General features: G+C 39.2%; 1 protein-coding gene across 1 annotated transcript in view; it reads left to right on the top strand.

Moving 5' to 3' along the window:
* The window catches only part of ptprn2 (protein tyrosine phosphatase receptor type N2), a 134763-nt gene extending 126362 nt beyond the window's left edge, over positions 1-8401 (top strand). Inside the window, 4 exon segments of the mRNA XM_030123116.1 lie at positions 1063-1116; positions 2216-2280; positions 4900-4973; positions 7103-8401. Coding sequence (XP_029978976.1) covers positions 1063-1116; positions 2216-2280; positions 4900-4973; positions 7103-7174 — 265 coding nt within the window. The 3' untranslated portion in view covers positions 7175-8401.
* Positions 8402-16113: the final 7712 nt, after the last annotated feature.

The following is a 16113-nucleotide window of genomic DNA, read 5'->3' as shown; positions in this document are numbered from 1 at the left end:
CTAAAACTGATTTTAATGATATATTTCAAATGAAACAATAAAAAAAAACAAAAAAAAACGTGGATTTACTGTCATTCAATTTGACATAGAAGCAAAATAAAAAATCACAAAATGAAGGGAACTGCAACAGCAATGTTTTAAAAAGCTTATTGGTGCATAATTATGTCAAATGTTATGTCATGTAAGTAAACATGGGAATTGCAGTTCACAGTTGTGCTTTCCCAGGTTTAAATATGAAAGAGACTCCACAGAATCATTATAGAACGCAACAAAAAAATAGAAATAAATAGAAAAACTATTGCACAAGATATTGCACAGTTTATTTCTATGCTTGTAATATCATTTTGCAATACAACACATTAAGAAAAAACAACAAATTACTGCTATTAGTGAAAAATGAACATTCATACAGTACATGGAGTCTGTTTTATGTTACCTTTTTTATATTCCTGGTAATAATTAATGTCAGTGATTTATAAAAGTAACTAAACACCCACTAGATAATCTATCTATATGATGAGATATTTGGATGTTTTTTCAGTGAAGGTTGAAAAATGGGGGAATGGAAAGACGCGGGAGCTCCCAGTGTAGTCAGTTTCCATGGCAACAGCGGGGTGTGAAAAGGCTTGTTGGCCTTCACCGTGCCTGTGGTGTAAAACATTCATAATTGGCTGGGGTTAATGCGTCGGCGGTCGGCAATCACAACATCACACCACCACATCCATCAACCCACATGTCACAAAAATGCTGTGTGAAATGATACTCAATTTATTTACGTGCTGTGACATGGATTTCTCTCTGTGCTCAAATTAAAGTGATTGATTGACAGGAGGGCGCATCACTCAAGATTCTGCTCAATCCTTTGATTATTGCAGCCGTTAATTTCATCTAGACCGCAGAGGAGAAGTCCCTCATGAGTCACATTTGCTTTAATTGTCACTGTTATTATTCAGCAACGAGCATCGATCTTTTCTCTGCAAAATGATTTACAGCTTATTCACTTAGGACAACTTGCAGTCATGCTAGCAATAACATCCAATTTTCTCTCTTTTTTTATTCCAGAAAGGTTAACAAGTGCTACCGGGGTCGATCTTGCCCGATAATTGTTCACTGCAGGCAAGTATAACTATGTGAACCTTGTGACAGTGGCTGACCCTGCTGAATTGGGATAAAAAGTGTTTGTCTTGGCCTGTGTGTTCGAGGGGAGAGGCTGTTTATTTAAACCCGCTCAGTCCATTTACTCTATCTGGGTCCACTGGAGCTGCTGTTTATTCCACTATGGAAATAGTGTGGCGCAAAGACACTCTGCCAAAAACTCTTCCATTTCCCATTTGGTTGAGTTAGTTAACTGGCCTTGATTGGTTTGTATTAAACACCAGGTATCTGTCTGACCACTTTTAATAGTCACATCCTGTTAAGTCATGCGTGGGGCCAGGCAGCCCGCTTTTCCTCAGAGGGAGCTGTACGGACTGAGTGTCTAGCAGTGGATTAATGAAGCAGTGGTGCTCAAGCCGCTCTCCTGTTTTATTGGCCTTGCCTTTATTAGAGAGATGTGCACGCCTTGTTTGCAATTAACATGCAGAGCCGTTGAATGGCCGGCGGGCACAAAGGGAGGCTTTTCATAAGACTATCTCTGGAGTAATGGAAAAGCAAGGCTCTCCAAAAGCTGTTCTCGAACCGCCCCTGGCCTCTCAACCTCTCCTCTGCTCCTGAGGTGCATGCATTTAAAAGCCTTTGTCCCCAGTGTGCCTCAGAAACCATTCCCCTCTCCCCAATAGCCGACAAAGTCTCAAGACCACACATGCACTCGTGTGCAAAGGTTCACCATAATCACATTTATTGGAACATCAAATATTCAGATCTGTTATTTTTACCAGAATATTAAGCATTACAGTACTTTTCGTCTGCTTAAGGATTCCATATGATCTGAAATATCATGTTCTAAGCAGATGGGCCAATGTGTAACTCTCTGCATAGACTAATTTGGGTTTAAATATACTCTCTGCTCCACAGTCTCTCAGCAGATGCAGATGTAAATGAGCAATTTGTTTCCTTAAAAGAAAAACACTGAGATTAAAGCGGCTACGGCTTTACTCTGCCACCTTAATGATCTCTCTCTCTCTCTCTCTCTGTCTCTCTCTCTCTGTCTCTCTCCCTCTCTCTGTCTCTCTCTCTCTCTCTCCCTCTCTCTCTCTCTCTCTCTGACTCTGTGCAGTGATGGAGCTGGCAGGAGTGGGACTTACATCCTGATTGACATGGTCCTCAATAAGATGGCTAAAGGTAACGATCAATGACTTTCCTTTCACTCTTTCTGCTTGTGTTGAGGGGTTTCCCTGGCAACGCTAAAGCCTCTCATTTTCCACCGAGGGGTCTTGGGGATGCATTAGAGGGTGACTTCTCTGAGGCCTGGAAAGGCAGCAAAGACAGAGACAGACGTGGAGGGAGGTGGTAGGAGTGGAGAGAGTAGAACAAAGGGAAAACAGAGAGGAGGGAAATGGGGGGAAAAAAAAAAGAAAAGAAAACCTGCACCCACATTAGTAATTATCTATTTAAGCTCCAGTCACACCGTATTGACCTGCATCACAATTGCAACATGAATTTAGATAGCATATGCATGGAGATGAAATGTTTAAAGGGAAAATCCATTCAACGTATGAATTTGCAAATGTTGCTTGGGTGGTTTTCAACATGTGAATCAATATTTAATATTTAATGGGAACTGTTCTTTTATTGCATTGCGCTTATACTTTATTATTGATTTCACACACACACACCCCCCAAAAAAAAAAGTGTAATATCAAAGCTTTTTACCCAGTGTGAGCAAATGTACCCATGAAATTACCTTCTGTTTCATTTGCTTTGACACAAGTATAAACTAAATCCCATCACATAAGCAGGATCTGGAGTGGCAGGTGGCAAGCACTCTTTAGATTCCCCCAGGTGTGAGTCGGGTTGGTTCCCTGGTTAGCATTGAGTGTCAGAGTAATCTGTAATGCTGTAAGAAAAAGGCAGATAATATGAGATTTGTTTGTTCATTTTTGCTTTTGGAATGAGCACAGAACTGAGTATTGGTCAAAAATTTCCAAATACCAGTTCCTTGGCTTCAATACTGGTGTTAATAATACTTCTTAGATGCTCATTTTCCATTTTCACCAAAAGAAGATTAGATTACAAGTGCAAACTGTTATTTTATTTTTTGTCATGTCTCTTTTATTGTAGTCAAGCAGAAACAAAAACCTATTGACACCGATGAGGTATTGATGTTTGGTATGAAACAATACCAGACGCTTTTAGTTTCTGAGTAACTCGACAGATGCCGTGAATGTCTTCAAGTTTGATTCCCAGTCCTAAATGTGAGAAAGGAGTTACACTGTAATATTTGTTTTGTAAAATTGCTTCTGGAAATTGCATGTTGAAATGAGTGAAATAAGTTGAAGCAGAATCAAAGAAAAATAAAAGACACTTTGTCAAAGATTACAACTAAATAAACATAAAACCCATGGTCAGAAACAACCTCCTTTGTGTTTTCAAAGTGGGTAATGTTAATAGAAAACAGAAATGATTGACAGTACACTTGGTTAAGCGTTTTGTGACAAGGCCTGCTTTTTTAATCATCACTTATTTATTTCCATTTTGAGATTTGTTTGGATGCGCTCAGCTGTTGTTGCCCAGAAGCTACTTTCTTCTACACTGATATTAAAAGGCTACACTATGTCATCCTAAAGCCCCTCATAGCTAAGCCTGCCCTCTGCCCTTTGACCTTTGACCTCTGGCCTCTGACCGCTCTCCCTGCGTACCCTCCTCCTGCCCTCCCAGCCCGTCAGAGTTTGGAGGAGAGGCGGTCCAGATGCACACCTTCCCGTCCACGTCTGTAAAGCAGTAATAAGACTGACCCGTCCTGATGGAGTTCATGTGGTCCAGTGATGAATGTGATGTTGTCCACGGTGATGAAAGGTGCCAAGGCTCCCACGTAACCCCACCGGGTCTCTTTTTTAACCTTTTGTTTCCTGCTTCTGAACCCAACGTATAAAATGAGCATAATCTTACTCTCCAGAGCTTTTTTCTTTGGTCAGAGACCCTCTCTCTTCAGCTTAACTTTGGAATCCAGCCCTTCTGAGACATGAAAGTCTTGTCGGAGCACTGGAGTACTTTGAGTACCAAGTCCAGCTGCATTAAATCCCTCTTTTTTCTCTCGCTCGCCCGCACACATACATACATTTTCACTCTCGCTCTCTCCTTCGCTTCCTTTCTCTCCCTTACTTTGAAAAACATCTTGAGAGTTCAGGGGCTCTCTCTGGTTTTCACCCTCATTTTCTCTCGGTTTTCTCAAATGAGCCCCGGCATGCTGCTTGAAATCCATAAATCTCAAAGTAGAATAAGATTTCCAGATTAACGTCACGCATTTGCAACGCTAAAACAGTCGCTGATCACTATGGAAAGCCAGAAACTGTTGCTTAGGTTAATCATCAGCATGGCTGCTGGAAAGGCTATAAATCACTTTAATTAGAGTTTGTTGATGCTTTTCGCATTAACACACAGATTCAGATATTGTATCAAAAAGCTCTCGGCAGACTTTGTAGTTGGACATGATCTAAACCAATTTTTGAACAAGATTCTCACAGAGAAGCCAGTGCTCAGTGTTCTTAAATTTATTTATTTATTTATTTATTTATTTTTTGTTGAATGCATTATTGCACATTTCTCAGACCCAAAAATATCCTCTTGCATATTTTATCAAGAAACAGTCCATGGCCCTCGTCCAAGTCTTTCGAGGGATGAATGTAATAATTTTCAATCGCCGCGCTGTTCCAAAGGGAGCCCAGTATAAAGAGAGATTGACAGATGTGAGCTGGATTACTCCGCTGCTTTGAACTCAGTCCAATTTTCGGTCTGTTGCAGGTGCTAAAGAGATTGATATTGCCGCTACCCTGGAGCACTTGAGAGACCAGAGAGCTGGCATGGTCCAGACAAAGGTAAGGTCCCTGGCTTTGAGTTAGAGAGGTGGGGAGGAGGTGGGGGTAACAGGAGGGAGGGGAGGAGGGACAGCAGTCATTCAAAAGACAATTGTCTGCTTCATGTGCACAGGATCAGGGGAAATGATGTGGTAATTGATAACTGCTGCAGGATTAGAAAAACATTGTCTTAGAACATAATAAGTCACTGCTCCACATTTATCACAGCACATAGAGACTGACCAAGATCTCCTCAAACAGAAATATCCTGTCCTGCTTCAGCGATTTGACCATTTTTATTAGTTTCTGTCACTTAAACACCTAGTATACAGGGCCTTTTACAGATAGAAGCATTCCACTCTATTGTAAAAACATGTAAAACTCATACATTTTTAAATAGAGAATATGCTGTTCATTTTATATATAATTTGTGTTCATATAAAGCAGATATAAAAGAGAAAAAGAGTCATTTTTGTGTTTGGGATGAAAAAATTTTTTTGCTATTTTTGCTTAAAAAATGTCAGTGCTAGAAAACTTACAATGTATTTCATTAATCTCATCAAGGTTTTTATTTCCCTTAAATTCGTCTATTAGAGGTTCCATTCTTTAGTCCAATCCATGCTGCTTCTTTAAATCTTCAATCTAACAGTTTATATCACAGCAGGCCCTCCACCTCCACCATTTTGGAAAATGGTAACGCTGTGTTCAAAACATTTTGCTCTCATCCACTAATGCAAATAATAGGCAGGAAGTCTGTTTTGTTTCTTTTTTGTAATTGGAATGAATAATAATAATAATAAAGTCAAACCTCATACAGCAGTGGGTGATCATATTTATGGAAGTTGTTTGCTTGCTAACAGACTCCAGTGTTCCTCGATGGTTCATTAATGTTGCTTTTACAGCTCTGTTCTGTTTGTGAGGAGGGAAAAAAAAAAGCTTTTCAAGCAGACTCGCTCTCTCTTTTTCTCTCTGACAAGTCTAAGTAAAATTATATTGGAATATTGTTGATTCCACTCGGTGGCTTCATGCTGGGTCTACACAGAAATTAGATTGTAATGAGGTATGAAATTCAGAGTTAGGTTTCAAGGATTGGACCACCAATTATCTTTTTTTTCCCCTTCATGATGTTGCCACTTTATTTTTGGATTGAGCTTGCAAAAAAAAAAAAGAACATTTATTTCCTTTCTTTTAGTGGCCACTGCTTTTGACAGACATCAACATGCAGTAATTACAACATGTCTCACCATTTTTTCCTTCTTACAAACCATCCGTCTCTGATCTGTCGAACGGAGATTGATCTCCCCCCAGTGGTGTAAATAGGCACAGCAAGACATGCTCTTCTACCCAGAAGGCAACATTTTAAAAAGTATGTTTTTTAATAGACAAAAGTTGAAGCTCAACTTGGGATTAGTCAGAACATATAGCAGCAGTGCAGATATAGATGGATGCACTTATATGTTTTCGAGTCTCATGATAACATCAGAAGAGACGCAAAAATAGAAAAGCTGAACACTCCAGATAATCTCCACTGCAAAGGGAAATGCACGGCCACCAGTGGCTCCTCTGTATTGATTTAGCCTATCCTCAGGCCAGACTATGGCAGGCTGTGTGTTGACACATCTAAAGACTGTTCCCTCCAAACTCCTACGTAGCTTTTCTCTGAGAGTGGACCCCGTGGCCTGCAGCCTGGAGAGAGGAATATAAAAACACCAGGTCTATGGGGCAAACATCAATCAGCCCCTTTTGTGCTCCTCGGGGAAAACTATGAGTCATATTCACAAACAAACGCACGCACACTCACATTTACACACACCTGAGAGACAGCTCCACTCAAAGGCTCCATTTTAAGACACACCTGGCTGGATCGATGGCGGTGCTGGCTACACGTGCACTCAGAGTTGAAAGCCCAGAAGGTGGTTCACCTTTAGCTCACCAATATGGCCAGACACATCTTAGGTGAGCACTGAGCGGGAGGGAGAGAGATGAAGAAACAGGAGGAAGAGGAGGAGGAGGCAGTTGCCAATCATTCTGAAATGGCATTCATTCCTGAACCATCTGTAGACAGACAGAAGCTAACCAGTGAAAACTTTCTTTCCTCCCTTCCTTTCCTTCCTTTCCCTCCTCCTCCTCCTTCTCCTCCCCTTCCTCAGGAGCAGTTTGAGTTTGCGCTGACAGCCGTGGCAGAGGAGGTGAACGCCATCCTGAAAGCACTTCCTCAGTGAAAGCGTGGCACCCCCCTCCACCACCACCACCACCACCTTCTTCTCCTTCTTCTTCTCGCTCGCTGAGCACCGGTTCCTCTGCCCACTCAAGACTGACATCTCTCTCTGCCCTTCCTCTCCTTGCTCTGTTTCCCCCCCCCCACATCCCCCACCCCCCTCCTCTTCACCTCTATATATACTGTATACTTATGAATGTCGTGCCAGATTTCTCACCTGGATCCATATTTGCAAATTTCTGCCTTAAAGTATGACTGTTGATCTGGAATCAGCGTCGTTTTTTTTTAGCAGTGTGAGGTGTGGGTTGAGACAAACGGGGCCTGATCTGAGACGGAGATCAGCACTCCTACTTTGAGACCTTTTGTCAATATGAACCCCGGTCCTCTATAACTGTGATGTACCAACCTACCGTTCTAGTGCCACTGACAAGATGTTTACGTGATGTCAAGTGAAGATTTTTGTTCCAAAATAAGCTATTGAAAAAAAAAAAGATTATTGGCACTACTAAAACACTACATTATTAACTATAAAATTCTATGTAAATGAAATTAATGTGTGTAAATCATAACATTGTACCAATATAAATAAATGGAATGGATGTATTGGGTTTTAAATTGGATATCTGAGTAGCATTTTGGAAATAAACTCCTCACATCCCCCCCCCCCCTCTGTGATCTAAATCAACTATATACTCAGCATCACATGTACAGATGTTGAAGTGTGAGTGTATTGTGTTTTGGGTCCAGACATCTATCTCACTCCTGTATTACTCTAAAGATGCTCTGATTTTTAAAATGCCTCATGCATCATAATTCACAGGACATATCAGGTGTTTTTTATCCATCATTGCATTAATGTTTTGACACCATAAACTGTTTGTTACATGAACATCTCTGTTGATATTTAATGTACTAGAAATATACCAACTAAGATAGTAATTCTACTTAGAAATACATGTCATCATACTGTATATCGATAGTAACAATATGATGTGTTTAAGCAGGAATTATATCTGAACTATTGCTAAATTTGTTTGTCACTCCATCTCTGGTATATTGTGATATTTTGTGCAACATCCCTCTATGTATAGACAATGAATGACTTTATGAATCCCTATATAGTGAAATATATATGAAATGTATACTGAGAGCCTCAATGAGAACTATATATTTTGTGTGAACAAAGTAACATTCAAATTGATAATAAATAAATCAGGACAGATTATACTGACTTGCTCTCTGGTGTTAAATGTTATTTCACATTGTAGCACACATACACACATACATATTTACACACATACGTGCAGACAAACAGAAATGAAAAGCTGCTCCTGCATTGAGTGGTATTTGATTGAATGGTAGCCTGAGTAAAGTCACAAAGAAAAGCTGTATCACACTCCCTGAGGGTTTGTATCTGGGAAAGACTTGCAGGTTTGTACAGATGAAATGTTTGGTTCACCAGCTCTGTCTGCAGAGAAACTGGCTGGGGTTTGAAATGAAATCAGTCATGTATTCATCCACCACAGACCTCTCATAATATAACATAAATGGGAAAAAAAAAAAAAGAAGAGGAGTCAGTGGCTCTAAAAGTTTCATTCCTTCAATATGTTTTAAAAGGTGTAGTTTTAGAGTTAAATGTAATAAATATATTAATGCCAAATGAATAAGTGAACATTTTCATTTTTATGTCTCTTCTTAGTGGTTTTATCACGACCTGAACCTTTAAACTGTCTGACATGTTAGTCGTCTATTATTACTGGTCTCAGTGACGCAGTGTCCAAATTGTGAGTAATGGCCTTGGTTATTAATGGTTACGTCATTTCGGGTTTACCAGTTTAACCTTAATCTAAAACATGATCATGCCTCCTCTTTTTATAAACCTAAATGTTGTGCTCATTAATGTCTTATAACTGCAATAGTAAATGATTTATAAACCATCAGGGAAGTCATTACTCATGAGTTCGAATCTGATAAGGACTGTCTTCTTAGAAGTGAGATGAAATTAAATTAAAATATTGGCTGAGTCTCATAAAATGTAACTGGTTACCAGTAAGCATCCATTATGGTGTATCCACGACTAAAAGCAACATGAACTGGATGAACTGGACTTGAGAGTGTAAAGAATGAGATGGATTCTATTAAAAGAAAATAAAGAAGTATAAACACTTGAATACATGCTGTAAGAATAGAGAATCCATAATAACCTACCTTTTAACTGTGTGTGTCCGTATGTGTGTGTGTGTGTGTCGTTGCTTCCTTGCATGACTGCATATTCATGTGTGTGCTGCCCGTTGACACGTCCCACCCTCCCCTGACAGTTTTAATAGCCGGGAATGAGGCTTCATGCACTTCCTGAGGCCTCATTTGCATATGATTCACTGATGAGCTGCCACCGCTAACCAGCAACACCAAACCAAAGCCCTATTAATATTCTCCCATTCAGGTTGTAAAGCACACAAACCTAATCAGCTTAGAAATTACTGTATGGAAACCATAATTACGCATGTTTAATTGCTTATCATCTGATGGGTACAAGTTTATTAGAAAAATATATTCATGGTAATTGCTTCCTGAGGTATCTGGTGTGCTACAATACCATGTGATATCCTGTCAGCTCCCATTTGGGAGGATTAATGCGTTCTGAAAAAGTCACAAAATTAGATACTATGTCTTGCCTCTTTGGATGCTTGGTTTAACTCAAAGTGATTTTTAATTTAGGGATTTCTAAATTACTGCTTAAGCTCGGATAAGTCTTTGGAGTGAGATCCGTCAAAATCAGTATATCTTGCTGTTGTTAAGACATGTTGGCATATCACAGAGATAAAAAAAAAAATGGCTATAAAAGTCAGCAAATGCCTGTGTAATCATGATGCAACCAGAAAATAGTCACACACCTGCCTGGTACGGTGGAGACTACATTTCTATACCCCTGGCAGAATGAGTTGTAAAATCAGGGGGAAGGCAGGAGCAGCACAAAAGTGAAAAGTCACAGGCATGAAATGAGGAAAAACATCTTATAAGAGAGAGTTTTGAAGTAAAGCCATCTGAAAGCCAATGAATTATTCAGTCCTGAAACAAGCAGATTAAAACGCAGCACACTGCAGGTCCCACGGAGGGGCCCGCACCCAGCCAAGAACGTCGAGTGGGCCTTTTCAGCCATGGACCTCAGTGAATCTTACAGCTCCTGCCCACTCTTTGATGATCTCTCTGTGGTTTATTGTAATCACTGTTGGCTCTCAGTCCCTCCGACACACTTGTTAATTCATGCTGTCTTATAAGAAAATGCGGTGCAGGTCCAGTCAGTAGATCCTCTCTGGATAACTCATCCTTTGATCAGACCGGTGATTCCCAATTAGGAGAGTTTCTTCAGTTACCAGTGTGCAAAGATATAGGAGCTCTGTTAAATTTTAAAACACAGATTTATTATTTAAGGACTAAATACGCCATGCAGTGTATGTTTTTAGGAGGAACATAAATGTACAAACATACGTGAGGCTAATATTTATTACGGTCTTTATCATCAGTTAATTAAATAAGACCAACACAACAAACTGAGATTCAGACAGTTCTAAGTTCTGTAAGTGCACTGTACAGGATTTAGTGGCATCTAGTGGAGCGGTTGCAGATTACAACCAACTGACTACCTGTTGCCTTGTCAAAATGTTCCAAACAGGTAGAGCAGGGGTGTCAAACTCATTTTAGTTCAGGGGCCACATTCAGCTAAATTTGATCTGCAGTGGGCCGAACCAGTAAAATAACAGAACATATATAACAATATAACATAATAATATATAAATGTCAACCCCAAACTTTTCTCTGTGTTTAAGAGTGAAAAAAGCTAATTTACATAATAAAAAGGTTTACATCTACAAACTATCCTTTCAAACAATGTGAATAACATGAACAAACTGAAAAAATAAGTCTAATTTTAACAATATTCTGCCTCAGTTTATCATTTACACACATGTACATTGTAACTTACAGATCACAGTGGATCTACAAACACACAAAACATTTAATAACAGACAGAATTTTATTAAAATTGTACGTACTTCTCTTAAGACATTTCACATTGTTCATATTTGTTCAGGTTATTCACATTTTTTGCTAAATTATACTTTGTTTTAGTGTAAATACATGAAAATATTTACATTTTGTAAGAGAAAAAATTGGAGTTGTCATTATTTATATGTTATTATGATAGTATTTGACTGGTCTGACTCACTTGAGACTGAATTGGTCTGAATGTGGAACCTGAACTAAAAGAATTGTTAATATCTTAGTGTAATTTTTGCATTTCACAAATTCACCCCAAGGGCCGGACTGGACCCTTTGGTGGGCCGGATTTGGCCCCCAGGCCGCATGTTTGACACCTGTGAGGTAGAGGAACCTGGTGGCTGCTACAAATATGGACAATGTAAGAGCTAGCATTTGTTTTGTCTTTTCTAGGCTACTGTAGAAACACACACAGGTACCTCAACGTCGGAGGTTAAGAGACAAGTATGCATTTACAAGGTATATGAAGTGAAAACATGGAAATCTAAATGAGGAGCAAACAAGCACTAATGCTCCATCTCATCATCCATAGCTGACCACGTTACAAAACCACTTCGGCTTTTTTTTTTTTATCCTTCACAGTAAAAGTTATGTGCACATACTGTACACTGCAGAACTGAACTCAGATTCACTGAGCTTTGATAATCCAGTAAAATACACACACACCATCGACTGTGTCCAAATTAGTGCAGATTTTCTTCCCTTTGAAGCCAGAGAAAGCGCACAGATTTAAAGAAATGTATAGTTTATTCATTAGAAATAGAGTTTTACAGTTATAACCTTCCCTGTTGAGATCTGTAACTTAAAGTGGTTGAAGTGATCTCATCTGGAGTTCTGAAGGGTTCCTCTCATGTAGACTCCATGGAAGACGACTTGCTTCTATGATGTGTTAGTATTAAAACTGAAATCAGGACCCTTAAATAATACCCTTATTAATGGCAAGAGGCTCATTGGTAAAACCCATTCTGCTCTCTGGGTTATGATATGCATAACTCTGCAGTGATGTCACAGTTATTAAAACCCCTTTTACTGGCATTTCTACTATTTAAAACATCTAAAACTAATCTTTTTTTGCAATCATAGCTGTTCTGTCAGCAGCTTTACAGACGTCTCTATGAGGAAAATTGGTAACAGTTCGGAGAGGTGGCACTATATACAGACGTCTATGATCTGGCCCCTATGTGGAGACCAACTGCTCATTCTGACACAACAAACACAGCCATCTCTTTAGGTTTTATATAGTAATTTTAAGCCATTATATACAACTGACAACATATCTGCAAATAGATCCCTATAAATCCTAAACTATGTATTTCATAAAACAGACAAAAAATAGACAGCAGAGTTAGTTTAGGAACAAATACTAAGAATATCTAAAATAAACTGTGTTCAGAGGTTTAAAAACACTACAAACAGGTTGCCTCTAAGATACAATACGTGCCAAAAATTGAAGGGAGCATTGGTTGCCAGGCAACCTCACCTGAAGAAAAGACACCAGGAGCATCGTAGACCCGATAAAGAAACACTCCAGCCCATAAAGGCCTTTCAAACAGCCTCCTAAAAACCCCTGAAGAAGATATTAGATATGTTTAGATCATCAAATAAATGATTTTTACACAAGAAACTGGGCAGAAGGAGAAACAGGAGCCTGTTGACTCCTAAATGCATTTACTTTACATCATTTATAAAATAAAATGTGCATATTTTACTAATTAAACTTTAAAAGTTGATTTTAAATTAATCTCCTAAATGTAATAATTTTGTTTCAAGTACACTGTTGCCCATAAAGTTGGAATATATTGGTTTTCAGCCACATTCCTCTATTTATTCTTATGTTTACACATCAGTAATCACCTTTGACCTTTGAGTCTCAGTTATAATTTATTTATCAAGAATAAATCACATTGTCACAATCACTTCATGAAAAGTTCAAAAAATCTATAAATCTACAAAAATGGATTGATATTCCAGTTTTATATGCTAACCACACTAGTTGTTACCTCCGCCAAGGAGGTTATGTTTTTGCCAGGGTTTGTTTGTTTGTTTGTCTGTCTGTTTGTTTGTCTGTCCGTTAGTGTGCAACATAACTCAAAAAATTATGGACAGATTTGGATGAAATTTTCAGGGTTTGTTGGAAATGGGATAAGGAAGAAATGATTAAATTTTGGTGGTGATCGGGGGTGGGGGGGCCCACGGGGGGGCCCACTGATCAGCCTTGGCGGAGGTCTGCGCTCTCCGAGTGCTTCTAGTTTCCTCTGCTTCCAGTCTTTATGCTAAGCTAAGCTAACTCAGACCGTGTTGGAGCCTCAGACAGAGTCGTATTGATCTTCTGATCTGAGTCTCTGCTGGAAGGTGAGTAGGAGTAGCAGTGGTGGGAATGATAAGTAGCTGAAAGGTCAAAATGTATAACATGGTGGAACAATTTTATATTTACTTCAATTTTTACTTGATGTGATACTTGATCTTTTTGGTATAAAAGCCTCATTTGTGGAAATGTGCAGTATTATGGGTAACGCACCAAAAACAGTTGGTTTTTTTGTGGAATTATTGGACATATCAAATTCAGATGGACTAGGATCAGATCAACTTGACTGTTGAAAAAACACTGAATACTTTAAAAATGTATCCAGACTTCAGGTGCTTTTACCTTTTGCCCTCTGAAAATGCATTTTCAAAATACCTGCTGATGGTGGGGCTTTTGGATGGTAAGACACAACATGCTGACAAACATGTCATTTCCCCACAGAGTAGGATGGGAGATCCCGGAGTGTTTGCCTGTTGGAGAAACTGCCTGGGATGCTTTCCAGGATTTCCCAAAGAGAAAAGCCTTGTTTTTCTTTGCTGGTGTTGTTGGGAGTGAATGGAGAGCAGATTGCAGAGGCTGTGCCTCTCATGTCTGTCCAAGGCCCTGATACCTTTGATCTTCTTAAGAAACAAACAAGCTTTTAAACTTGGCACTCAAGGCTAGTGTCTCTCTGCTTCTTCTTCTGTCAAAATGCTGATCCTGAGAAAATTGATCTTGCCAGAATAGTAGCACATAAGTCATTGCTTATGCAATGACTTGAGATTGAAATATGGACCTCCAACATGTTGTCAAAAAAAACTTAAAATCTGGAAAAGAAAAGCCAGATCAGATGTGATATGTGACTGCACTACAATACACACAAACAACAACAAAGCTTTACCCAGACAAAAATAATGATTTTGCATTTTAATGCAGCACAACAGTGTATAGCTCTCGGATTAATCTTTGGAAAAGCTTGTGTTTCTTTCTTGTCTTTGAACAAACTACTAAGCTTACAGTTTAATCAGCTACTAACAATATTTCAAGCATCCTATTTTCCTCCCAAACTACCATTTTTTTTAGATTTTCTATTATGGATCAAAGATGAAAACAACATTGAGGGACTTTGAAACAGTTTTCCAAAGAAATGGATTCTGAGTATAATTATTTATCCTCGGGTGCTAAACTCATGTCAGATGTAAAATTCAGCGGTGAACCCTTCAATGAACCTGCAGTTCAGTCAGAACCAGCCACTGAATGACAGTGAAACAGGTTTTAAAGGTGAAAAGAGCCAACATCTGGCTGTGCAGAAAAGGCAAAGCCTTCAATCAGAAAACAAATCTCCTCTCATTACCCTCGTGCTTCCTTCTCTCTGGTTATTAATGCGCACACAGCAGCCACAATGACATTTTACAGCATTTCATCTCTGTCCCATCATGCATCTGGGGATACCCTGGCATTTGGCTGCTGTGTTTTCATCAGTGTCTGTGGTGACGCTGACCAGCGCGACTTCAATCCTGCTCACTGTCACTCATCATAAGTGAGTTTATCAACACACATCTAATCGCTGCACTCCGCAGGGACCTTAACCATTTGCATACTAAGATTGCTTTCTTTTGCTCGGCTGAGAACGCACCTCCTTTGCATAATTATTAATGATAAAGAGGCAGTGAACAAATGTGTCAGAAGGTATTAGCATCGGGTATACAACTAGATTCTAAAGGATCCGTTTAGTAACGTGCCGGGAGGAAAGATGAGGGCAAAGTGTAGGAAAACTGAGTCTGCACAGCACAACTGTCAAGGGATGCACTTTTACATGGAGGGAAGAGGTTAATTAAAGGACCAGAGATGGAAAACAGAAAGAAGTGGGATTTTTTTTTCTTTTTTTCAAATCAATGTGTTGCAAAATGCCCCAATGACATTAAAATGTTCTGTCTAATAGAATTCAGAAAGTGCAGACAAATGTAATAAATACACTGGGATTTAAGTCTAGAAGCAGAGCAGCAGAAATATAACATATAATTACACCAAAGAAAATATTGCTCCAGTTGAAGGAAAACCCACAATGGTGAACAACACAAGATGTTTACATACAGCAGAGTCACTGTAGCTGCTCATTTCAGTATTTCTGCTGTGTACCATTAAAGCAGCAGGCCCATATTGTCTGTCATCTGTTGTCTGTAATTACCACTTTTTACACTGTCTTACCCTCTGTGGATAATGTTCAGCGTCTATACCAGAAGTGTTTCGTATGAACAGTTTAACTGTTTGCCACTTTATATGAAACAGCTGCACTCTTTTTACAGGACAGGAATAAATAAGCCGTACACACTACGGTTCAACTGGGGGTTGAAATGCCCTCCCTGTATCCTCCGCTAAACACAGGCCTGTATGCGCCACATAGCATAATAGCATGATATTAAAAATGCCCACAGCGATTGTTAAGTCACGGCGGCACATTTGCACTACGATGGATGACCTTTTATGAATCCTAATGAGGCTTTTTCATGAGTTTGAAAAGCAAAACATACTCTAGCATGTAGAATAATAACAGCTGTGTGAAAAGTCTCTCTAGTTAAATGCTTTTGTGAGCAGCACAAAAT

The sequence above is a fragment of the Sphaeramia orbicularis genome, chromosome 20 (assembly GCF_902148855.1).
Source record: "Sphaeramia orbicularis chromosome 20, fSphaOr1.1, whole genome shotgun sequence".
NCBI lineage: Eukaryota > Metazoa > Chordata > Actinopteri > Kurtiformes > Apogonidae > Sphaeramia > Sphaeramia orbicularis.
The sequence above is the reverse complement of the archived record's forward strand: the minus strand, read 5'-3'. Positions and strand labels throughout refer to the sequence as shown.